This window comes from Macrotis lagotis, chromosome X, assembly GCF_037893015.1.
Source record: "Macrotis lagotis isolate mMagLag1 chromosome X, bilby.v1.9.chrom.fasta, whole genome shotgun sequence".
Classification (NCBI taxonomy): Eukaryota; Metazoa; Chordata; class Mammalia; order Peramelemorphia; family Peramelidae; genus Macrotis; species Macrotis lagotis.
Genome location: NC_133666.1, coordinates 192606298 through 192633513, shown reverse-complemented (window position 1 = coordinate 192633513; position 27216 = coordinate 192606298). Strand labels below are relative to the sequence as shown.

Below are 27216 nucleotides of genomic sequence, written 5' to 3'. Positions count from 1 at the left end.
AGATACCTCTTACTCTAAGATATAACTCTATCCTCTAAGATATACTATCAAGGTATCCTTTCAATTTGTTAAGTTCCATGTTCTCTACAAATAAACAGTCATATATGTGCTCACCATCAGTAATAGTTTCTAGATATGGACTTTGTATTGTTTTCTCTCTCCACTAATAAAAATTCTTATTGTTTTTGTTTATACTAATTTCAAATACTACATTGGATATTTTTCTTCAACAAGTTATGTATGTAGCCATCCTAAAGGAATTGTGTTTCACTTTTTCTTAAAATGCAAAAAAATTCAATTTAAAATTTAATAATTAAATATTTCAGACAATTATCTATAACCGTCCACAAATTATTTCAATGCTCAGAAAGCTGAGATTTTTAGAGACTAAATTACATTGTAACTCTCAATCAGGAGAAGCACAACAGATACTGTGGTCCATTTGATTCAAAGACTGTTTAACTCCCCCTTTACCTACTTTACATTGAAGTGTTGCAAAGAAAGAGACCATACAATTCATTTGTGAGCATGATGACATCTGGCATCAAGATTTGTTATGCATCAATTCAAATTTGATCTGGTTTGTTCATTCTATATTAAATATACATATACTATATATATATATATATATGTATATGTGCTGGATCTGAAGGTAGGAAAGACATATATATATATATATGTATATATATATATGCATATATATATATATATATATATATATATATATATATATATATATATGATGGCTCCCTGAATGACTATGAGAGTCCTTGAGAAAGAAAACTATTTTTTTTGGCCATTTTTTGTATCCCCAAGCCTTAACACTGTGTTATGATACTGACACAACTTCATAAATGTATGATGACTTGACCTGACTTGGTCTATAAACCATTTAAAATTATACTGGAAAAATTACTGAATTATATATAACCTCTGACAAAATACTACTAGAAATATATCCCAAGGTAACCACCAAAGGAATAGAACAAAAATGAGAATCCATTGACAGGTAAAGATTGAACAAAATACGGTACATGAATACAAAGATGATGAACCATAAGAAGGAAGAAATAAGAAGATTCAAAGAAACTGAGGAAATCTTGAGAGAACTAATAAAAACAAAGTGAGCAAACCCAATTTATATAACAACTATAATAATATAAAATAAACTAACATTGAAAGTCTGTAATTCTGCTCAGGACACTTTCCAGAAGAGATTTCAGAGAACTGATAGAGAAGCATGCATCCCAATTCTCAGAAAAGTGGTAGCCAAATAAGGGCATAGATTTTTGCCATCAGGCCAACCAGATGGCAGAGAAGATGGAGTGCTGGATCTGAAGGCAGGAAAGACTCATCCTCCGGAGTTCAAATCTGGCCTCAGACACTTACAAACTTTGTGACCCTGAGCACCTGACCCAAACAGTCTCAATAGAAAGGACCATAAATAAAATGAAATTATTCTCAATATTGGCCTCTGTCTATTAATTAACCTGGACAATTTTTGGAAGGAAGATTTTATAAAAATTCATGAACCAAGAGATATTAAGGTCTACTCATTTATTGACTTTGTGAACTTTATTAAAGTCAAGATGATATGCAAGGTAAACCCTTGATAACCTAAAGTAGAAACAATGTGACATTTAAGTAAATAATCCATAAACTAACACATATACACCCAAAAAGCCACATTTTTCATCATTAGAAATTAAATTGCAAATTTCCTAAACAAATAATTTTCAATTTTATTTCTCAGACCAAAACGTTAGTGATACACTAACTTTGTAATGTGACCATGCTTCTGAAAGTAGGTATCATAAAATATAACCCTCTAATTAAAAGGAAGGCTAGGCAATAATATATGAAGATAATGTTTTCTTATTACAAAAAAGAAAGCATCATTAATGATTCTATTTAAGAAAAGTCTTCATGGTCATACTTCATCACTATCAACTGTGGGGAATCAACTGATGAAAACACAATACGTACTGAAAACTAAGGTGACTGAATCCTCAGCAGGAGCTCAAAAGCACTGAATTTACTCCCTGTGTTGTGTCCCTTCAGCCCAAGGCAGCTGTCTTTTGCAAACATGAAGCAAAGTCCTTTTTATCATATCACATTCTCATTCTCTTACTCTCTCCCCTCTTTGAAGGAGAACACATTCTGGATGCTCCACTAGGCAGAGTTCCTATGGCAACATACACTGGTTACAAGGCATCTCCAGAGTCCTACTGGTCATGAAATAGGAACTCACTTCTTAGTGATAACTTTCAGAAACCTCTCAGTCTGTAATGAAGTCTAGTTTTATAAGAAGGAAAAATTTTCCAGCCCATCATGATGTTTTTATTACATTTTTTTAAAAGCTCAATTTGCTCTTTTCTTCTACACTCTATGGGTTATATAGCATGAAAAATCATGGTTTTGGAGTGGGTTGGTAAAGGGAAGGAAAGTGAACAAGAGTATAGAGCCCCAAATTTGCTTACTAGCTTTGCCACTTATTAGTTGTACAACTTCTGTCAAATCACTTAGCCTCTCTGAGTCTCAGCTTCTTTATTTTTAAAATTAGAATACTTTCTAGTCACTGGCACACAGTTGTAATCCTTACTTCTCAGGGAGACTGAGGCTGGTAGACTGTTTAAATTGAGAAATTCTGAGCTAAAGCACCAAGTCTGACACCAATACTGTGAACTGCAAATGGAGGGGGGGGGGGGGGGGCTGGAGGTGAGAGGGGTGTGAAATAGGCTGCCAAGAAAACTGGACTAGTCTGAAACACAATGGGTCAAAGCCTCTGTGCTTTCTCGATCAGCAGTGGGGTCCTTCCTGCCTGTGAGTGGCCTCTGTACTTCCAACCTAGGTGATATAGGGAGAAGCCAGTCTCCAAAAAAACAAAATCAAATCAAATGTGAAAGAGGGACTAAAACTTACATAAATCTAAAACCTATGAAACTTCAGAAAAATCAATACTTTCAACTACTGGTAATAATCTGGATATATAAAAGCCTAAAATAATTTCACAGGAAATTCTGACATATCAATTCCTCCTGCTATAAATTTCATCTTACTTTTTAGTGAAGATGTCTTAGGATAACAACATGCAGGGGTGGCTAGGTGGCACAATGGATAGAGCAGAGGCCCTGGAGTCAGGAGTACCTGAATTCAAATCCGGCCTCAGACACTTAATAATTACCTAGCTGTGTGGCCTTGGGCAAGTCACTTAACCACACTGCCTGGCCAAAAAAAAAAAAGGATAACAACATGCACTTGTTTTGGACCTTGATTTGGATCAACGACATCAAACTCAAATGTCACAGAGTGAACCAAGAAAACCACATAATTTTGTTGTATTTTTATTTATTTTGTTAAAATATTTTCCAATTAACTTTAATGAGTTTTGGGCTATCCTTAGGAGAGTTGTGGGTCACGTCTGACACCTATGATTTATACTCCCAGCTCCTAATTCCATAGAACATAGAGTAAATAAAATTACCCATGGCTCAAAAGAACATAACTTGCTCTCCCTTTTAAAAAGTCCAAAATCTTTAAACCTGCCAAAAAGGAAAGATATTCTTTAACCTCAGATACTCCATTATTAAGTAGAGTCTTGAAACATCAAAACATAGTCCTTAGTAAATCACATTTTCCAGAAACAAAGTAAGCCAAATTACCTAATGATGGGAACACTGATAAACATTTCACTTCCCTCATTTTTATATTTACTGATAGGGAAAAAATGTATATTTGATCTTTGATGCTGTTTTATCAGTCTTGTCTAATTCTTCGTGATCCCATTGTGAATTTTCTTAACAAAGATACTGGAATGATTTGAGATTTCCTTCTCCAGTTCATTTACAGATGAGAAAAATGAAGCAAACAGGGATTAAGAGACTTACCTAGGAACACACAGCTGGGGTTGGATTTAAAATCAGACCCTCTTGAGTCCAGGCCTAGCGCTCTATACACTCTATCACATAATTACCCCAAATTTTGATAATGGATTTTGGGTTTTTTTTGGTTTGTTTGGTTTGGTTTTTTTTGCAAGGCAGTGGGGTTAAGTGACTTGGTCAAAGACACATAGCTAGGTAATTAATAAGTGTCTAAGACCAGATTAGAACTCAGATCCTCCTAACTCCAGGGCTAGTATTCTATCGATAATATATTTTATAAGCTTTTCTTGAGAAAGGTTTCCCAACAAGTCCCAGCTAAAATCCCATCTACAAAAAAGCCTTTCATGATTCTCCCCATGATGCTAGTGGCTTCGATGTATAATCTCCAACTTCCTCTGGATAAAGCTTTTTTGTACATCATGGCTTGCAAGTCATCATCCCCACCACCCCAACAAATTGGGAGTTTCTTGCAAGCAGAAACAGTCTTTGGCCCTTTTTTAAAAATTCCAAGCACTTATATAGATAGCATTGCACCTGATACACAGTAGTTAAACAACTTACTGACCACTTGACTGGTAGAGAAGAAAATACTATTGGCTTTAGAGTTCAAATCTCACTGATGTGATCTCATGTGAATCTCTCAACCTCCTCAGGTTTCCTCACCAATAAAATGACTATCAGACTCAATGCAGGACATTTCAGAATTATAAAGAAGTTTATAAAGAGGAGAAAAAAAACTTACCTGATACCATACAAATCCTTAACAGTTTTCTCTCCATCCTTTCCTTCTTTAAGAGCTTTTATTTGTATTAATTTCACAACAGCTTTCACTAAACCATGAGTGTTTCTGTAAAACAATATGAATACTTAATAAGGGATAGGCATAAATACAGCATGGCATCAGAGTGACTAAGTCAAGACTAAAGCAATTCAATTCACATTTACTGAGTGCTTGGTATCTTTGCATGATTAAACTTAAACCCTATATATCAACAGAATCCATAAAATGTTGTTCCATTACAATCAGGGGAGAACAAAAGCAAAGATGGAAAAATGCTACAGCAAAAGAAAAAATTAAATTATATTCAACATCTTGAAAAGCTACTGTTATATAAGCATTTTGAATAGCAAATATGTATAAAACTTCATATTTAATATTATGCAGAAGAAAATAGTACTCTCATAGAAAATTTATCAATCTAATTCAATAAATCCAGACATGAAAAGTTAGGATGTTGAGGGAAGTGAAAGTCTAAGTATCTTCAAGGATATGATATGGAATGTGAAAAACTTCCTCAGAATATGACTCTCACTGGGTTATGATCAGTGAGTCATTCCCTGGAGGAGAAAAAATATTATAACTACCATTGGTATACTTCAATGAAATCTAGCTATCCAGTCCTTCAAGGCAGCAAATAAATTGACCCTAGAAGTCATTTCTAACCTTATGATGACAGTTCCCTGAATACTAAGGGATATAAAAAATAAAATATAAATAAATATAAATAAATATAAAAAAATTTTAAATGGCATATAATAAGGAATATAATGTAAATCTATTTTGTTACTTTTATTACTATTACTAGCACTTTAATCCCCCACAAAAGTCCTAATTCAGTGTATTGACATGAGATGAATGCAACCTGATAGTCCTTAAAAGCCAAGCAAATGAACACAAATTGTGGTTGATTCTATCAAGGTGAAGGACCTGTTGATGGTTTAAACATCTGCTACCTGAGGACCAGGCCTGGCTAAATTCTGAGTCTTCTCATTAGGCAGGTCACAGAGTGCAGAATTTTTTAATTGCTATTTGTTCAAAAAGAAACTCAAACAAACCCCTTTGTAGACTTTTTTCTTTTTTTTTAATTTATAGAATGAAACAAGCATTTCCACTTTCTATACTTTTACTGTTTATTCATTAGAAATACAGTGTAGGGGCGGCTAGGTGGCATTGGGGTGGCTAGGTGGCATAGTGGATAAAGCACCGGCCCTGGAGTCAGGAGTACCTGGGTTCAAATCCGGTCTCAGACACTTAATAATTACCTAGCTGTGTGGCCTTGGGCAAGCCACTTAACCCCGTTTGCCTTGCAAAAATCTAAAAAAAAAAAAAAATACAGTGTAAGCAACTTGCAAAAGGCAGCATGGTATGTGGGAAAGTGTACTGGTTCAAGAATGCAAAGATGTGGGGTCAAATCTCACTACAAATCATTTAACCTAAGTTTTTTTCATTTTTAAAATGAGGGTATTAGGCAAGATGACCCCTGAGTTCCCTTCCAGTTCTGTAATCCTTCCCAAGTGCCAAAGACAATGATCAGCAAATAGAAAAATTTAACAAATGACTAGTCAACTAATTAATTATGGTACAACATTGACGACTATATAGCAGCCAAGGTCTGTTATCTTTCAAGGGCATGTGGGGAAGGAGCAGGATCTACTGTATTTTGAACCAGAGGACTTAGGCTTGTATCCAAACTGACACATTCTACCTATTTAACCTTAAGAAAGTCATTTAGCTTTTCTAAGCTAGTTTCTTCTTTTGCAAAATGAGGAGATGGACTAGGTGACCTTTAAAGACTCTTTGGATGTTAAATTTATGATCCTATGTTCCTAAATATAACTTTTCCCTTTTTGGCACCAATGATAAGTAGCAGGGAAAACAAGGTTACAAGTACATAAATGATGCACTAATCAAATAATAAAAAAGTTGGTTTTTGTAGCTTAATCCAATATATAATATTAAAATCAATTTCAATTTCCTGAATTGAAGAGGCAAAAAAAGAAAAACAGAAACTCAACTGCAGAGATGATTAGGAAACATACAAATTTCCAAACTTAAAATTAATTCCCAAGGGTTAGTTCTTGAGAGAATTAACCTATTCCTGGGAGAATTAATCTATTCTTCTGACTTCTGACCATAGTAGTTGTAAGAGTGTTCATTTAGAAGAGAAACTTTTCTGTTTCCGTCATCTTTTATTTGTTATGCATGAAAATCCACCAAGCATCAAAAGAGAGTTCAATAAATTGGCTTATATTTCTCCCTTTATCAAGCTCTTGAAGATTAGGATCCCAGAAACTAACATCAGACAAACAAAATAAGCAGGAAGGAGGAAATAAAATGAAAACCCTGGCTTTTAAACCAAGAAACTGCTTCTAAAATCATGTTTCAACAATGAGGTTGAACTGTACTAAGAAGGGTAAGCTTTTTAAAAATATTTTTTATTTAAAAATTTTTTAATCTGAAGTAAAGTATCCCATAAGAATATCCAAATCACTATCATTTAAAACATATTATGGAAATGCTTGTTTTACTCCATAAATAAAAAATTAAATTTAAAAAAATTTAAAAAGAAAAAACTTATACAAGTACATTCATTGCCTATTAGGATTAGGAAAATAGTAAAGTATATAAAGGATGGAAATGGGATGAGATTTCATATGCCAGGTAAGTTAAAAACAACTTGATTCAAGATCAAAGACCATTTGGTGGCAAATTTCCAATAAGATGTTAAACAGGTTCATTGCCAAGCAGATCAAAAACAACTTTATTAGCTGCCTATACCTGATTGAAAGTAAATATAGTCAACCATTAGGCAAAACTGTTTGGTCAAGTTAACTAGTGTAAGTACTGAGAATTACAAAGGTAAAAGGTCATCTCTGGTACCACCTCACACCGCTCAGATTGGCCAATATGACCAGGAAGGATAATGATCATTGTTGGAAGGGATGTGGGAAATCTGGGACACTATTACACTGTTGGTGGAGCTGTGAACTCATCCAACCCTTCTGGAGAGCTATTTGGAACTATCCTTAAAGGGCAACAAAAATGTGCATACCCTTTGACCCAGCAATACCACTATTGGGTCTATACCCTGAAGAGATGATGAAAAAGGGTAAAAACATTACTTGTACAAAAATATTTATAGCAGCCCTGTTTGTGGTGGCAAAGAATTGGAAATCAAGTAAATGTCCTTCAATTGGGGAACAGCTTAGCAAACTGTGGTATATGGATGTCATGGAACACTATTGTTCTATTAGAAACCAGGAGGGACGGGTATTCAGGGAAGCCTGGAGGGATTTGCATGAACTGATGCTGAGTGAGATGAGCAGAACCAGAAAAACACTGTACACCCTCACAGCAACATGGGAGTGATGTTCAACCTTGAAGGACTTGCTCATTCCATCAGTGCAACAATCAGGAACAATTTTGGGCTGTCTGCAAAGGAGAGTACCATCTGTATCCAGATAAGGAGCTGTGGAGTTTGAACAAAGTGCAAGGACTATTCCCTTTAATTTAGAAAAAAACAGATATCTTATTGTCTGATCTTGTCACCTCTTAGACTTCTCTTCTTTAAGGATATGATTTCTCTCTCATCACACCAATTTGGATCAAGGTACAACATGGAAACAAAGTGAAGACTGACAGAGTGCTTTCTGGGGCGGGGGGGGAAGCAAGATGGGGGGGAAATTGTAAAACTCAATATCTTTAATAAAAATTAATTTTAAAAAAGGTCATCTCTGCTCCTAAAGAGCACATATTCTAACAGTGATGAGACTATGCAAACAAGCTGACAGTGTAAATGAGAGGTAATCTCAAGGAAGGCACTAATGAGGGAGTCTTAAAAGAAGCTACTTATAGAAGGTAGAATTTTAACTGACACAAGAAGGAAGTCAGGAGGCAGAAATGAAGAAGGAAGAACAAGTCAAGGGTCTAGAGATAGAGTATCCCTCTTAAATAATAGAAAGAAAGCTAGTGTCAAAGGATCATGAGACATATGGAGAGGAATAAAGAAAAAAAATACTTATCTTTAAGGATATCAAGGGCAATAACAATCAAGAGTACCCATACTCACATCTTACCTCTCAGGGTTTACAACTTTTGTGCCTACTCTCAACTCATTTAAGCTTCCCTCAATTAAAATGAATGGCCTGCATACTCTCTTCAGTATTTAGTTTTATGGTCCTGTTTTTCTTTCCCCACCTTTTTGGAAGTCAAAGCTAGCAGATATCCAATTACCCAATAAGAAATTAAGAAAAGCTTGAAGCTGCACAAAAATTTGAATTTAGCATTTAGACTTTTAACTGGTTTTTTTTTGACATGGACCCCTTTGTCAGTCTAGTGAAACTTGTGGGAATACTCCTCCACAAAATAATGGGGGTTTTTTAATTATTAATTGTTTAAAGGAAATGTTAATTTTCGGTTAGAAGTTAGTGAAAATGTCTTTTTCTTTAATCCAAGTGCCAAGGACTAAAAATTAAGAATCCTGATTTAGACCCATTCCTCCAATTAAGCAAATCAACAGTTTTTTCAAACCTTTTCTCAAGTCACATCCTCCTCCTCTGTCTCAGCAAAGCACCTTAACTCATATTTCATTGAAAAAACACACCATTTCACAAGAGCTCCCTCTTTTCCCCTATTTCAAATTTAAATCAATTCAATTTCATCCCCCATTCTCTAAGGTATTCTTCCTTGACAACTCCAGTCTATGGATCCCTAGATCTTATCCCCTCCCAATATTTTCCAGGAGCTTTCCCTTTTGACTATTCCCTCTCCCTTTAATTTTCAACTTCTTCTCCACTGGTTCTTTCCTTGAAACCTACAAACGTATCCAGATCTCATTCATCCTTAAAAAAAATTCACTTGACTCTACTATCCCCTCAAACTACCAATTTATTTCATTTTATTACCAAACTGCTACCAAACAAAACAAAAAAAAAAAAAAACTCTTAATGCTAATTTCCTCACATATTCACTCACTTTTCAATCTCTTACAATCTGTCTTTATTCTCCTTCAACCAACTGGTGCTCTCTGAAAGGCCATCAATGATCTCTTAGCAATGAATTTCTAAGTCCATTGGCCTTATTGGTCCTTATCCACCATGACTTTCTTACAATATCTACACTGTTCACCATCCCCTCCTTATGGCTAAATTTTTATTTTTACGATTTTGGGTAGGGATGATACTGTTCTCCCTTGGTTCTTCTGCCCATCTAGCAAATCTTTCCTCAATCTCCACTGATCCAATCCAATTCCCTATACATGAGCATTCCCAAAAGTTATGTCCTATACTTCTCTCTATACTCCCTTCCAATGATTTCACCAACTCCCAAGGAATAAAGTGTCTTTTATGTACTACATTAAGTAAGCATTGGGGAACAAAACAAAGTAAAAGAGAGATAGTTCCTACCCTAAAGGAATTCACATTCAAAAGGGGGGGGGGGGGGCACACCACATACTAGCCACTATATACAAATAAGCTATATACAGAGTAAATTGGAAATAACCAAGGCATTAGAATTAAGGAAGACGAGGAAAAGATTTCCTATAGAATGTGATATTTTATCTGAGACCTAAAGAAAGTCAGGAGACCAAGGTTAGGAAGGAAAATATTCCGGTCAAGGACAGACAGTGAAAATATCCCAAGTTATTAGATGGAATATCTTGTGGGAAGAAGTGAAGAAGAGCAAGAAGCCCAGTGTGATGTAAAATGTAAAAAAATGGAGAGTTGAGGGTGGGGGAAAGTTAAGTAAGGCTTTGAAAGACAAAAAGAGGTTTTATATTTCATCCTGGGAGTAACAGAAAGCCACTGGAGTTTATCATATAGATGATGCCCAAAGCCTCATTTGCATCCCTCATCTCTTTCCAATGTTCCAGCTGAATTTTTCTATCTCCTAGATCTTCCAATCCAGATATCCCACAGATTTCTCAAATTCAGCATTTCCAAATTGGAATTCTTTATTTTCAGGCAGCTAAGTGGTGCAACAGATAGAGCACCAACCCCTGAGTTCAAATCGGGCCTCTGATACCTAACTGTGGGACCTTGGGGAAGTCACTTAACCCACCTGTCTAGCAAAAAAAAAAAAAAAAGAAATCGTTATTTTACCTTGAATCCAACTCTCTTCTTAGCTTACCTTTTGTCAAGGGTACAACAATACCATTCCTTCCAATTAACCAAGTTCAGAGTCAGACTCATCCTTGATTTTTTTTCTCACTCAAATCCCATAGACTATCCATTGTCAAATTCTATTGATGTGACCTCTACAATACAGTTACATTAAGGTTTGCTAAGTACAAAATAATACTTCATTTTATCCTCACAATAACCCTGCAAGGTGATGCTATTTCATTCACTCATTTCAGACATGTCCAACTCTTAGTGATCCCATTGGAATGATTTACTATTTCCTTTACCAGCTCATTTTTACAAATGAGGAAACTGAAGCAAATAGGGTTAAGTGCTTTGCCCAATCTCCCAAAGGAGATTGAGGAAATATTTGCCAGATGGGTAGAAGAACCAGGGGAAAACAGTATCAGCTAATAAGAGTCTGAGACAAGATTCAAACTTAGGTCTTTCTGACTCCAAATCCAGTGTTCTGGTCACTGAGCTGGTCCCTTCTCACATTCATCCCTTCTTTCCATTCTTGCCAAAAATATTCTAGTTCAGGCTCTAATCATGTTTTAAAAGATGTACTGCAATAGCTTAGTTGGTTTCCCTGAAAACAATTTCTCCCTTCTCCAATCTATCTAGGCTGATGCTAAACTGGAATAGCTAAAGCACAATCTTGACCACATCACTCCTCTGCTCAAGAAGTTTCAGTATATCCCTATTACTTTCAGAACAAAATATAAATTTTCTGTTTTGACATTTAAAGACCTACACAATGTGTCTCTAGTCAATCTTTCTAGTTTGAATATACATAGCCTTTCAAATACTCTACAACCCAACTGGTCTATTTGCTACACTCTGCTTATAGCATACCATTTCATGACATCATGTATTTGTTCAAATGTCTTCCCATGCTTGAAATGAACAACCTTGCTGAGTTATGCAGAGCAAAAATTCTATCCATTTGGCAGATGAGGAGACAAGATAAACACTGACTTTCTTGAGATCACATGGGCAGTGAGTGGAAGAACTGAGACTCAAAAACAAATTTCCTGCCATCCTTTTTCCACAAGATTACAAAAAGGGTTACATTTTAGAAAGGTGGAAGTGATCAGAGTTTGGCAATGCAGTATACAATATGTTAAAGTACATGGTCCATTCCTTTCACTGATCTTAAAGGCCTGGCTCTTCCCCATAACCAGGTCTCTGAAGCTATTTTGATAAGGAAATTGTGATTCTCCAGTATGATACCATGTCAAGAGAGTGGGAATTATACTCAGAAGACTTGTGCTCAAATTCCAGCTCTGATTTTTAATATTCAATGACCTTATTTATAAAATGAAGGTATTGAGATCCACTGATTTCTAAAGTTCCTTCCAGCTCTCAACTGGTGATTATATTATCAGTCAAAGATTTTGGCCCAAAAATATCAAATATATTCAGGGTAGAAAGTCTGGGATAAATATCAATAGCAGTCCTTCCAAACTGTTATAAACAGTTTAGATACACTAATTAGACTTTTCAATAAATAAGCTTATGCTGAGAAAGTTTTTTAAAAGCTTAATTAGAAAATATCTAAAAGGGTATGAAAGGAAAAGGGAAGATAGGCTATAAGACAAGGTCAAGAAATCTATATTAATCCTTTGTCACTTTCAAATAAGACTCAACTAAGGGAGGGCAGCAATGCATATTAAAACCCACAAATGTAAGACAGAAGAACAAAGCTAATTTGGGGGGGGGTGGGGGGTGGATTGCAAGGCAATGGGGTTAAGTGACTTGCCCAAGATCACAGAGCTAGGTAATTTTTAAGTGTCTGAGATCAAATTTGAACTCAGGTCCTCCTGACTCCAGGGCCAGTGCTCTATCCACTGCACAACCCAGCTGCTCCCATAAAGTTAATTTTTTAATCATTTCAGACTGCAGCTAAAATTTGAGTTTGAATTGTTTTTATCTGTGGTGAGAGATCTCTCCTCAGTCTTGGCAGGAATCCCAAACAACTCTCCTTCATTGGTTCCCCTCATGCTACAAAGTAGAAAAAAATAAAGACCTGAATTAAATTGAAAAACTACAATAATGTAATAAGGTAGGAAGGCCCCGGTTCTCCTGGATTGCTGGCCAAGTTTTGTAAAGTCAAAGCTTTTATCTCAGGACTATAATGCCAGCCTCCCTCCCCCCAAAAATGTATAGAAAATTGATTTCTCATTCAATTAACCATAATCCTAGGTCCACGTAATTCACGGAGATACGAGCTGCATGACACAATCATTTTTAACAACTCTACCTTTGTGATTTCTTCTGCCAAAACTTGGCAACCCTGAACCCAATCACTTCAGCTGAGCTCCCACAAAAGGGATTTTTAATGCCCTAGGCAAAATTCTGCAGAGTCCATTCCTCAGAGACTTGAGGCATCTCCGATGAGATGCTTTGATTTTCCCAAACACAGAATGTTCAAAATCCGTATGCCACTTCCTGCAGAGCAGCCTGTTGAGGAGTTCAAAAGGCAAACATATGAAGTGCCTCCCCAGTTTATCTGGCACATAACCCTCCTACCAAGCACCTTTTAAAAAGAAAAGGGGGGAGGGGAAGAAAAGGAGGCAGTTCAACAGAAATTACAGGCTGTCATGACACCTCAATATCAAAAACTGAAAACCTTGTTCCACAAGAGAGTAAGGTTTTTATTCACAATTTCGTTACTAAGCAACTATAACAAAGGCTTGCAGGAGGTTTCTGGATCCCAATGCAGTTAAGGGCAAAAATCTGATGGAAGGAAAAAAAAGAGGAGAGACTTCTCTCTTTGGGAATCTTTAACATTAGGAAAAAGGCAACTTACAGAACATGGGATCAAATGGCCAAAGTGTATGTGTGTTGGGAAAGTGAAATGGGAGGTGTGAGGGATTATGGGTGGCAACAATCCTTTCAAAGTTACAAAAAGCATATAAAATTAAAGTTTTCCACATTTGTTTTAGTTTTAAGTTATTTTAAAAAATGGCAATAATTGGTGATAATTTCCATAATTTATTTTTTGAGGATTTTCCTACTCTCATCCCTCTTAATAAATACTTTTTTTCCACATACTTTTTAATGATTTAAAAAACTTACCTTTCCCTGTATGCCCCCCAAAAAATCAATTTTTTGGTTACAGAAACTATTTATAAATAATTTGCAGTTATTATATACTGATTCAGAATTGAACCCAGATAGAGAAAGAAAATACACCATTAGATAACAGACAGTTCCTTTGAAGAGAATGGTTTCAGGAGCAAAGTGTATACATTCCTAGCCATTCCCTGAAGTTCAGAAAATGACAGCTTTGCAAATGTCAGGTTTTTTTTTTCCCCCAAACTCAGACTAAACAATGTGGCTGACTGAAGACCAGGAGTCCTCAAAGTGGGTTAGGAATCCTGGAGGTGGTGAGGTAGAAGAATCAGGACAGGACAGGATGGGCGAGACAAGTTCCAAGGGAGTTACAGAGACCAAAACTCTCAACCTCCAAAATGTTGTTACCAACACTCCACAAGAAATGAAAGTGCTTCCCTCTTCCGCTTCTATTCTATTCCTTCTCTCCCAGTCATCAAATCCTGTTCTGCAAAGCTTAAAGACCAAGACAACAAAATTTACCCTACTGTCTGAAGCACGATTCTATAGACTTGAGCTTGTTCAAAGGAGTGGGGAAAATATGAGACAGGAAACTCAGGATAAAATCAACTTGCAAAAAAAGTGTATAGGAATTGCAAAAAAGGCATTTCTGCTTTTATATGCATGTGATGATTATAAGTAGTTTCTTAAATTTGAATTTTTCTTTAAATGTTTAATTTTCAAATATTTTGCCCTTGATAGACACCAAAAATCTGAGTATTTCTACATGCAAAAATTAGAAAAATTAGTTGTGAAATTAGGAATTACATATGTTTGTTTTTTAGTTTTTCAAATATATTCAGCATGATACATGACCCACTATGCCTGCCTAAGCTCTAAACATATTTCTGTTCTCCTTTGTGCCTTTTATCCAAATGCTCCTTTGAAGCTTTCTTTTTATTGTACTAAGTACAATATTGTACTAAGTCCCTCATCTTTCACCCATTCTTCTATCTACTTCAAAAAAAAAATCCTCTCCCTTCTAACAAGTTAGTATAATTACTCAAAACAGATGCACCTGTGGGTAATGACTTCCTTATGTTAATATCAGTTTATCAAAGTATTTAGCAATATAAATTTTTCTCTAAAGGTTATCTTAGCTACATCTGAAAAGTTTGGGTATATATGATAGCCTGACATTTTCTTCACTGAAATTATTTATCATTTTGATTATTTGCTCTTTGTTCTGTTGTTTTTAGAATCAAATACTTAATTCTACATTTAAGATCAAATTTTTTCTTCAATGTCTTTGTTACATTTATTGATTACATTTATTGTGTTGTGGTAGTATAGGATATACTAAATATTTCTGCTTTTCTGCATTTATTTTCATGAGATTTTCATGTTCCAGCACATGGTCAAAATTTGTAACGGGCGTCAGGCACAACCGATGTACACATATGTACATATGTATGTGAATGTATAAAGACATGTGCAGCACACACACAAACACACACACACACACACACACACACACACACACATATATATGTAAAATGTAATAAATGTAATAGTTGAGGATTTCAGTGTATTTCTCCAGGACCTTGACACATCTACGAAAAAAATAAAGAATTCAGTTTCCTGAATAGTAACAAAAATTAGTGTGTGTGTGTGTGTGTGTGTGTGTGTGTGTATAAATATAGCATACTCTGTGAGTATACAAATAATAGTATTATATTTCATTGTATTTCCTCCTAGTTATTTTTTTCTATTTTCTTTTTTTTTTAGGTTTTTTTTTTGCAAGGCAAATGGGTTTAAGTGGCTTGCCCAAGACCACACAGCTAGGCAATTATTAAGTGTCAGAGACCAGATTTGAACCCAGGTACTCCTGACTCCAGGGCTGGTGCTTTATCCACTGTGCCACCTAGCTGCCCCTTCCTATTTATTTTTTAAATAGGTCTGTTTTTATACTTGCTTTGGTTAAGATAATTGCTAATCTCTGCTTTTTTTAAGTTCAGCTATAAAGCACAATATATTTTGCTATAGTCCTTTTTTTAATCCTTCATTAATACGTATATTTCAAATGTGTTCCATGCAAACAACATGTCAGGCTCTACTTTCTATTTCATTCCACTACCCTCTATTTTATGGGTTAGTTCATTCCATTTAGGTTTACAATTAGGTTTAAAATTATTACTGTTGTCTTTCCCTCTACCCTACCCTTCCTATACTTTGCCCTCTCTTTTCCTCTGACTCTATTCTTTACAAAAAGACAAAAGTGGTAAAAAGGAAAGTGTTAGTAAGACTTGTAAGTTGTAATTAAGGAAAGGAATAAGCATACATTAAGTGCTAGAAACCAATCACTACTCTTATACTTTTTCCTCCTATAATTCTCATTTATAATTCACCATAACAACTCTCCATTCTATACTCCTTCTCTAGGCACACAATCTCCCTTGTTGACTTTAATATATTATTATACTAAACCATTTGTGTGTGCATGTGCAAGGATATGCATCTGTTTGTATGTGTTCAACCCGACTTTATCTAGTGCCTTCCTACAATTCCTTACACATATACCCCAGTTCCATATTTGATCAATGGTTATTCCACTGATCTAGAATGATCGCCTTCTCCATATCTACCTAACAGATATCCTACAAGAATCAGCTCAAATTTCACCTTCTGCTGAAGAAATTTCCCTAACCCACTATAAAAATTACTTTCACAAGCACATAATAGTTCTCTCATTCATTAGAACATGAATTCTTTGATCAGGAACTATATTTGCCTTCTTTTGTAAATTTAGCACTTAAAACATGGTCTGCAACATAGTAGGAACTGTAAAAACGCTTGCTGAATGGATAAGTTAAATTCATATGATGCTACTCCCTTCCCCCATTTTTATGTTCTCCCATCCCAATTATGAGATAGAATAGATAGTTCCCTCTTCTTCATTTATCCCATAGAATATACTTTCTCATTAAAAAAAAATCTTTCAACTAACAAGCACTTATTTTCTTTCCTTCCACACCTCCCTTTCCAAATTTAACAAATATGCAGTTAGGCAAAACAAATTTCCACATCAGCCTTGTCCACAAATTTAAGGAAAGAGATAAGTAACATACTTCATAGTCATTCCTCGAAAATTCTGAATAAACATTGAGTCTTGATCAGTTTTTGAATTTTTCCGACATGTTTTTCTTTCAAATATAGTTCTAGTTGTGCTCGCTTCACTCTGTAAGGCATACAAGTCTTTCCAGGTTTCTCTGAAACTGTCCCTTTCATAAGATACATACAATATGGCATAGTGGATAAAGCACTGGACCTGGATGCAAGAAAACCTGAATTCAAATCCAGCTTCAGAAACTTAGTAGCTGTGTTACCCTAGGTAACTTAACCTCTTAATTGTCTCAGCTTCCTCATTCATAAAAGGGGCATAGTAATAATAATAACCCCTTTCCTCCTAAGTTGTTATGAAGATCAAATGAGTAAAGCACTTTGCAGTCTTAAAGTACTATATATATATATATATATATATGTATATATATATATATATATGTATATATATATATCATAAATGGTACTGTTGCTACTATTAATACATTGTATAAATGTACAATATATTATATAATCATGTATAAAGGTACATGCAAGCTAGCTGTTGTCATTAATATATATTCATATACCATGATTTGGTCAGTCACTTTCTAACTAAAGAGACCATACTTCCTTAATTTCTGCCACCATCCCCCTATTGGGGGGGGACTACAATTTAAATTGCTTTTTTAAAATATACAGAAGCCCCTTCCTCTAGCTTTAATCACTTTGAAAGTATATTTATTTTCCCTTCTTTTCTTTCTTCCTATTAAGATCAACAACATAGAATAAAAATGATCCCTGGACTTATTTTAAAACCTTTAGCTCCCTGAAGGCTGCAAAAATCTGTAGGATCACTTCTCTCTTCTCCCCCAGCAGATGATAAGCACTTCATCACTGCTATAAAATCCATTGTCCAAATATATTTACCTTTTTACATTTATTTCAACTCCTGTATTTTAAATGCAAAGTTATTCATATCTGTTGTTTTTGTTTTTATCATGGATACCTAAAAGTCTTTTATTCCATTTAAGATGGTTTTTCCCCCCCTCCATTCATATCATATTCAGTATTGCATGATTCTGGGTTCTAAGCCTTTAATCAAGATTTTCATTACTGCATCCAAGATTTATTCTTTCTCTTATAATTTCTGTAATCTCACATGATCTCAATTAATAGATCCTTAATATGATTCTCTTTATTTTTCTATGACCTTTAAGTTCTAGAATTTGGCTACCACATTCCTGGGAGTTTTTAATTTTGAAGTTCATTTCAGGATGTGAACAGTTTGTTCATCTTGACCTCCATTTTGAGAAAGTTCAAGAAATTTTTATTTATGATTTCTTGAAATTGCTAGTATTCAGTTTGGTTTCTGGTCACTGTTTACAAGAAATCTGAAACTAAATCTTTCTTTAATCTCTTTTGAAAATCAATTATTTCTGATGAAAAGTACAACTCTTTTTTTAATTTTTCTGTTTATGCATTAATATCTTCTTGTCTCATGAAATCATTCAGTTCTCTTTGCTCCATTTTAATTTCCAGGAAGACTGGTTTTTTCCCATCTGCAAAATTCACATTTCATTTTTTTATCCCTTCATTTCTTCTAGGTACTCAAGTTCCTTGTAACCATGTTCCATTTCCCCTGCTCCCTCCCACAACATAAAATTTACAGTTATTGTGGAGCTATCCTTTTCTGATGGATTTTCCTTTTGAGGCATCTTTTGTTTTCTTCTGTTTACTCCTATCTCTAGCCTCATTTCCAGACCTGTGACTTTGTGCAGGGGTAAAGCTCTATCTATCCTCTACTAGACTGTAAGATGATGGTGGTCAAGCTCTATTTGGTCCCAATTTCAAATTCCTGGAATGCTGTAGCTTTTATCTCCTGTCCTCTTTTCTTAAGCATGTTTGAAAAAAAACACTAGATAACTAACTTACACAAAAAGATGCAAAATGAAGTGAGCAGAACTAGGTGAACACTGTACACAGTAATACAATGATCCAAGACAATTCCAAATGACTCAAAAGGAAAAATTCTATTCACATCCAAAGAAAGAATTGATAGAGTCTGAATGGAGATCAAAACATATTATTTACACTTTTTTAGTGATCTTTTCTTTTGGTGTATTTTGTATTTAAAACATGATTAATGTGGAAATGTGTCATACATGATTGTACATATATAATCTATATTAAAATGTTTACCTTAATTTTAAGGAGAAGGGAGACAAAGAAAGAAGGGAAAAAATTTGGAACTCAAAATTTATTTTAATAAATGTTAAAATTTGTGTTCATATGTCACTGGTAAAAATAAAATACTATATTGTATTTTTAAAAAAGGATGTTTGCAAACTTCAGTGTCCCAGTTAGAACTACTTAGTTTGATATCCCTAGCCTGGGTACTATCATGGTCTTTCATTTCCTATAAAATTCACATTCCCCCTAAGATAACAGTGTTACTTTGGATCTTCTGATAGACTCATCCAGACTCATGCTAGGTTTCTTAGCAGCCCCTCTCTTCTGGGGAATATGGTTTCTGACTATCTTTTTTGAATAAATCCTAAACTGTATGCCGAAGCTGACAAATATTTCACTTTAGGTTTCTTGGTTTTTCAATCAGATGCCCTTTTGAGATCAATGTTAGGACATATATGTAGGAGAATTATAATCCTTAGGAATATTTAGGTAGTAGTGAATAGAATGCTAGGTCTGAAGCCAGGAAAACCTTAGAGATCAAATGTGGTCTCAAACACTTACTAGCTGGATGACCCTAAAAAATGTCATTTAAACTCTCTGAGCTTTAGTTTGATCACTTGTAAAATGAAGATTTTGTAAGAATAAAAGCGATATTGTAAGAATAAAATGAGATAATATTTCAATTCTGCAGTATCTGAAAGATAGTAGGAGTTATAGAAATGCTAAATATGATCACTTATTAATAATTATTATTACTTTAATATAAATATTTAATTATTATTCTCTGCCCTTTCATATCATTATCTTTAATATTCAAAGAAATGTTAAATTATACACCAAGAAAACAGTTGGACTTTTCAAAACTGGTTTACTTTCTAGTAAACCACTTTTAACATGTATGGTCACCTTGAACACTATTACTAACAATAAGAAGAAGACAATTTCAGATGAAGAGACCAGAAAACCAAAATAGCAACATATAAGCAGTCAACCTTAGAGGAGAATAAAAAACTGTGAGAACCAAGCAGCTTAGACTGGTAAAATTAACATACAGAATTCTTTAACTCCCAAAAAATTCAAATATATGGGTCAACTGTTTCATAGGGTCAATTCAGCTCTTGCCCTTGGTGTGTTAGATAATTTATCTATGTAGGGGGAACATTATCTTAAGAGTTCCTCTAAGGACAGGAACTCAGGGAAGCCTGGAGGGATTTGCATGAACTGATGCTGAGTAAGATGAGCAAAACCAGAAAAACACTGTACCAGCAACATGGGGGTGATGATTAACCTTGATGGACATGCTTGTTCCATCAGTGCAACAATCAGGGAAAATTTTGGGCTGTCTGCAATGGAGAATACCATCTATATCCAGAGAAAGAACTGTGGAGTTTCAACAAAGTTCAAGGACTATTCCCTTTAATTTAGAAAAAAATACTGATATCTTATTATCTGATCTTGTTATCTCTTATACTTTATGTTTCTTCTTTAAGGATACGATTTCTCTCTCATCACACTCAATTTGGATCAAAGCACAACACGTCAGTAAAGACTGACAAATTGCTTTCTGTGGGGGGGGGTAATATTGGAGGGAAAATTGTAAAACTCAAAACTCAAAATAAATAAAATCTTAAATTAGAATGAAAAAAAAGAGTCCCTCTAAAAAATAGATTAGAAGAAAAAATCTTTTCTGATCTACTAATCATTATATTCCTACAACATGTTTACTACCAAAAATAGAGATTTAATCCTACAGGCAACTAGGTAATACTATGGATAAAGTGCTAAACCCGGAGTCATAAAGATCTGTGTTCAAAACCAGCCTTTGTCATTCACTAGTTCTATGCCTCATTTTCCTCAAATTTAAAATGAGGTTAATTTGTACCTACTTTGCAAGGTTAGTAAGAGGGAACAATTTCTTTTTCTTCTCTTATTACTAAAGCTAACATTTCTAATATGGGATAGTAGTAGTGATAGTGGGCATCCTTGTTTCACCCCTGATCTTATTGGGAATGCCTCAAGCCTATCCCCATTGCATATAATGCTTGTTGATGGTTTCAGATAGATACTGCTAAGGAACAGTCCATTTATTCCTACACTCTATAGTGTTTTTAGTAGGAATGGGTGCTGTATTATGTCTGAAGCTTATTCAGCATCTATTGATATAATCATATGATTACTGATAGGTTTGTTATTGATATAATTAATTATACTGACAGTTTTCCAAATATTGAACCAAACCTGAATTCCTGGGATACACTGTACTTGGTCATGATGTATTATACTAGTGATAACTTGTTGTAGTCATTTTGCTAAGATTTAATTTAAGATATTTGCATCTATATTCATCACGGAGATTCTGTTTTAACTCTTCCTGGTTTAGGATCAGCACCATATTGGTGTCATAGAAAGAGTTAGGCAGAGTTCCGTCTTCACCTATTTTTCCAAATAGTTTATATAGAATTGGAACCAATTGTTCCTTAAATGTTTGATAGAATTCACTTGTGAATCCATCTAGCCCTGGAGATTTATTCTTAGGAAGCTCAGTACGGCTTGTTGAATTTCTTTTTCTGAGATAGGGTTGTTTAGGTATTTAATCTCCTTCGATACTAGTTTCAGCAATAAGTGAAGAAAAAGTAGTTGAAGGAATTAGAATAGAGAAGACAAAACTCTCACTCTTTGCAGATGACATGATGGTATACCTAGAGAATCCCATAAAATCATTTAAAAAACTACTAGAAACAATTTACAACTTTAGCAAAGTCAAAGGGCATAAAATAAACTCTCATAAATCCTCAACTTTTCTATATATGACTAGCAATATGAAGCAGAAAGAGAGATAGAAAGAGAAACCCCATTCAAAGTAACCTCAGACAATATAAAATACCTGGGAGTCTACCTGTCAAGGAAGACTCAGAAACTTTTTTTGAAATCATTACAAACACTTCACACTGAGCAAATATCAACTGCTCATGGATAGGCTGAGCAAATACAATAAAAATGACAATTCTACCAAAACTAAACTACTTGTTTAGTGCCCCACCAATCAAAATTCCAAAAATTTACTTCAATGAGTTAGAAAAAATTGTAAGTATATTCACATGGAGAAATAAAAAGTCAAGAATCTCCAGGGATTTAATGAAAAAAAAGCATAAAAGAAGGTGGCTTAGCCCTACCAGATCTAAAATTATGTTATAAAGCATCAGTCCTCAAAACTGTCTGGTATTGGCTAAGAAATAGAGTGGTGTATCAGTGGAATAGACTAGGTGCAGTAGCAGGAAATGATTATAATAATCTGCTGTTTGATAAACCCAAAGAGTCCAGCCATTGGGATAATTCTCTCTTCAATAAAAACTGATGGGAAAATTGGAAATTAGTATGAAAGAAACTTGGAATAGACCAACACCTCACACCTTATACCAAGTTAAGATCAAAAACGGATACAGGATCTAGACATTAAAAACAATATTATAAGGAAACTAGAATATCAAGGAGTAGTTTACCTGTCCGATCTATGGAAAGAGAAGCAGTTTATGACTAAGGAAGAGATGGAGAACATCACTAAAAACAAACTAGATAATTTTGATTACATTAAATTAAAAAGCTTTTGTACAGACAAAACCACTGTAACTAAGATCAAAAAAATGTAGTAAATTGGGAAACAATTTTTATGACTAGTATTTCTTACAAAGGATTCAACTCTAAAATATACAGAGAACTGAGTCAAATTAAAAAAAAAAGATAAGCCATTCCCCAAAAGATAAATGGTCAAAGGATATGCAAAGGCAATTTACAGATGAGGAAATCAATACAATCTATAATCATAAAAAACTGCTCTAAATCACTAATTATTAGAGAAATGCAAATTAAAGCTTCTCTGAGGTACCACCTCACACCTCTCAGACTGGCCAATATGACTAGAAAGGTCAATGATCAATGTTGGAAAGGATGTAGGAAATCTGGGACCCTAATACAATGCTGGTGGAGCTGTGAACTCATCCAACCTTTCTGGAGAGCAATTTGGAATCATGCTCAAAGGGCAATAAAAATGTGCATACCCTTTGATCCAGCAATACCACTACTGGGTTTATACCCTGAAGAGATTATGAAAAAGGGTAAAAAATTCACCTGTACAAAAATGTCCATAGCAGCTCTATTTGTGGTGGCAAAGAAAAGGAAACTGAGGGAAAGTCCATCAATTGGGGAATGGCTTAACAAACTGTGGTATATGTATGTCATTGAATACTATTGTTCTATTAGAAACCAGGAGGAATGGGACTTCAGAGAAGCCTGGAAGGATATTTGCATGAACTGATCCTGAGTGAGATGAGAAGAAGCAGAAGAACATTATACACCCTAACAGCAACATGGGAGTGATGATCTACCTTAAAGGACTTGCTCATACCAACAGGGCAGCAAGCAGGCACAATTTTGGGGTGTCTATGATGGAGAATGCCATCTGTATCCTTAGAAAGAACTGTGGAGTTTGAACAAAGTCCAAGAACCTTTAATTTAAAAAAAAATGTCATCTTATTATGTAATTCTGATATATCTCATACTATGTGTTTCTTCCTTAAGGATATGATCTCTTTCTCATCACATTCAACTGAGATCAATCCATACTATGGGAATGATGTAAAGACCAGAAAACTGCCTTCGGGGGGGGGGGGGGGGAGAAGCAAGATTAGGGGAAAAACTGTAAAACTCAAAATAAATAAAACCTTTCTACATAAAAAAGAGGGATCAAATGAGATAATATTTTTTTAAGTGCTCAGCACTGTATTTGGCACATAATACTTATTTCCATGCCTCTCTGCTTAACTTGGTCAAATTCCTGAAAGCCAAGGAAAAACCATAGTGACTCCAAGCCCAATTCTAGGGCTTTCTGGAAAACAGACACACTAATTCTTTACAAATTTAATATTGCTAACATTGTGAACTGGTGCAGTGATCATGAAATCAGAACAAAAGACTTGGATTCAATTTTTGGCTAATATTTTTACTAGCTGTCACTTCACCATCCTAGTCATTTTTCTCATCTGTAAAATAAGCACTTTAGTGCTACACAAAATTGCTTTTAAGCAATATAAAACTTAAAGCATTACATAAATGAGTTACTGTTACACAGGCTTAAACAGAAACCTAAGGACTGGGTCAGGTGTAAAGTTGCCTCGAAACCATACAGACCGTATCAGATAAACTTTCTGCAAGCTAATTAGTTCTAGGCAAGATTTTAGCTTGCAGTGGAGGTGCTGATATGCAGTACCAATGAAATCACAATTCCAGTCTCTATCCCAAGCACCTAAAGTACAAGGTTCTAAACTTTAGGCAATTACTCTCTGAAATAGCTTACAAAGGAAAATCATTTCCCAATGGTGAACAATGTTTCGTCCCATCAATTCTCCACCCCACCACTACAATTCAGACTATTTCAATGCCTGCTACCATCTCCTCATTCATCCTCAAGGACACTACTATGTCTTTGATATTCCATTTCAGATTTGCATACTCTTTTCACTATGGTCTCTGGAAATTTTCCCTGATTTTAAAACTCTTCCACTCATAACTGACCAATTGGCATTAAATGAGGCCCACCTCCTCCAAGGTGAAAGAAACTGTGATCCAAGTCTGCCTTTCTTCTACTGGTTGTACCTTCTCTCAAACCCCCTTGATACACTATAAGAATATTCCGTGCCCCACTACCACTGTCACACTTTCCCATCAACCATTACCTTGTAACTCAGTAAGCTCTCCTTATTCAGGGTTCACTCTATCCAAATTTACCACCCAATTCAGACAGTGGTGGATGTTATCTGGGGGTCTCAGCCAAGACAATATTCTTTCTCCATGAGGTCAATGCCTGGCTGTCATTACCACTGGACACCCAAATTCCTAGTCTCATACTGAGGGACTTCAAACAACATGTAAGTATTCTCTCAAATACCTCCCTTTCCCTCAACTTGATCATTTTCTATGGGATATTACTTTCCTATTCCATTTCAAATATGTCAAAGACAGTCACATCTTTTTGATCTTGCCATCACTAATGAATACCCCACATCCATCATTTAAGAATTCAGAAGTTCCTTGATCTAATCCACATTCTCCTATAATCCCATCTCTCCCAAATCTATCCTCTGTCCTCCCTGACACCCAACAGGGTTTCTCTCTAATCTCAATATTATCTAAATCCTTGACTTCTCTAGCTACAGTCTTCTAATCTTTAAATATTAGTCAACCAATTAACTGTTCACATTGTTAAATTCTTGAATCCATTTGCACTCACATAACCATTGCCTTAGTTCAGTCCTTCACCTCCTCTCATCTGTACTACTGAAATAGCCTTCTTTTTGGTCTCCCTATCTCAAATTTCTCTCCATTTCAATCTACCCTCCATTTAGTAATCAAATCACTTTTCTTAAAACGAGGTTCTGAAGTCATACACATCCCTCTCATTCTATATGGCCTCAAGAACCAAATCTAGGATCAAATGATCAAAGTTTATATTCCCCCAGCTTAACATTTAAAGTTCTAGGGGGTGGCTACGTGGCACAGTGGATACAGCATGGGCCCTGGAGTCAGGAGTACCTGAGTTCAAATCAGGCCTCAGACACTTAATAATTACCTAGCCGTGTGGCCTTGGGCAAGCCATTTAACCCCATTGCCTTGCAAAAAACTAAAAAAAAACAAAAACAAAAAGTTCTTAACTATCTCGACCCTTCCTGGTTTGCAATCTCTTTCGCTTAATTGCCTGCTCAAGATTCATGTGAGAGTCATAACAGGTCAACTCACATTTCCATAAACAATACACCATTTCTCATCTCTGTACCTCTACACTACCTGGACAAATCCATGGAGCATACTTATTTCCTCCTCACCTCCACCTCTCAGAAATACTGGTTTTCTTCAAGACTCAGTTCAAGTATCACCATTCCTGGCCCCACAGCTGCTAAAATACTTGCCTCTCCAAACCATACTTAATTCACTTGGCATACCAAATTTGTATATCTTGTCTCCCATCCTTGGAACATAAGCTCTAAAGGATAAAGATCACTCTTTAGCACAGGGCCTTATACCTTGATCAACTGATCAGCAACATGTTTTTTACCTTGAGAACATTCTCTGAAATGAGTCAGAATCTAGTTTCTGATTCATAGAAGGTCATGGAGAAGATTCTACCATGAAGTTCTCTTAAGTCCTAAGATTCCATTACTCTCTAGAGTACTGTAACTAGAGCAGAAAGACCAGTGTTCAAATCTACCCTCTGTGCCTTACTAGCTCTTTGACCATGGGCAAGGCATTTAGACTGTGACTCAGTTTTTTTGACACCAAAATGAAGATCATAATAGCATCTACCTCCCAGGACTGTTGTATTTATAAAGCACTAAGGAAAATCTTAAAGCTCTAGTATGAGTATTGTATTTAATTTTAGTACCACATATTTCACTGATATGGTTACTCCTCTATTAATACAATTTTTAACAACTCTATATAGTGGTATGCATTTCACATGAACAAACACTCAATAAAATTATATTTAAACAGAACAATCAGAAAGCAAGTCACTGGAATTATAACATACTTCCAAAGAAATGTTATGGTATTGTGAATATGCTAGTCTTAGAGTTAGGATGCTTGAGTTTTAAGTCCTAATTTACTAGCTTTTGAACCTGGGAAAATCTCTGTGAGATTCAGATTCTTCATCTGTAAAATGTGGATAATGCATTTGGTATCTAAATTACAGAGCTACTGTACAGCTCAAACAATATATAACTATCCTAGGCAAACTTTAACTCTACAAGAAAAAGTTATTATTATTATTGCTTTCTAAAACTTTCAGAAATACCAGAGTTTGACAAGGTATGGCTAAGCAAAGCAATCACTCTGATGAAACCAGCAAAGCATATTTATAATTAACATAATGTTCTGAATACACATTTCAAACTTGCAGAGAAATTACTTTAAGTATGGAGCTTGCATGGTACATAACTAGTTATCTCCAATTAGAATGCAAGTTTTTTTAGTGCAAGGACTATTTTTGCTTTTCTTTTATCCCTAAATCTAAAATATCTGGCAAATGCATACA

The 27216-nt window shown here is 35.1% G+C and overlaps 1 protein-coding gene across 2 annotated transcripts in view; it reads right to left on the bottom strand.

The window, feature by feature from the left end:
- FOCAD (focadhesin) overlaps positions 1-27216 on the bottom strand; it is a 362553-nt gene that overhangs the window by 310512 nt on the left and 24825 nt on the right. For both annotated transcript variants that reach the window (XR_012472869.1, XM_074208785.1), the window contains exon 5: positions 4624-4728. Coding sequence is in view for 1 of the 2 variants with exons in the window: in XM_074208785.1 (XP_074064886.1) it covers positions 4624-4728 (105 nt within the window). In the remaining variant the exon portion in view is untranslated. The remainder of the gene's footprint in view (positions 1-4623; positions 4729-27216) is intronic.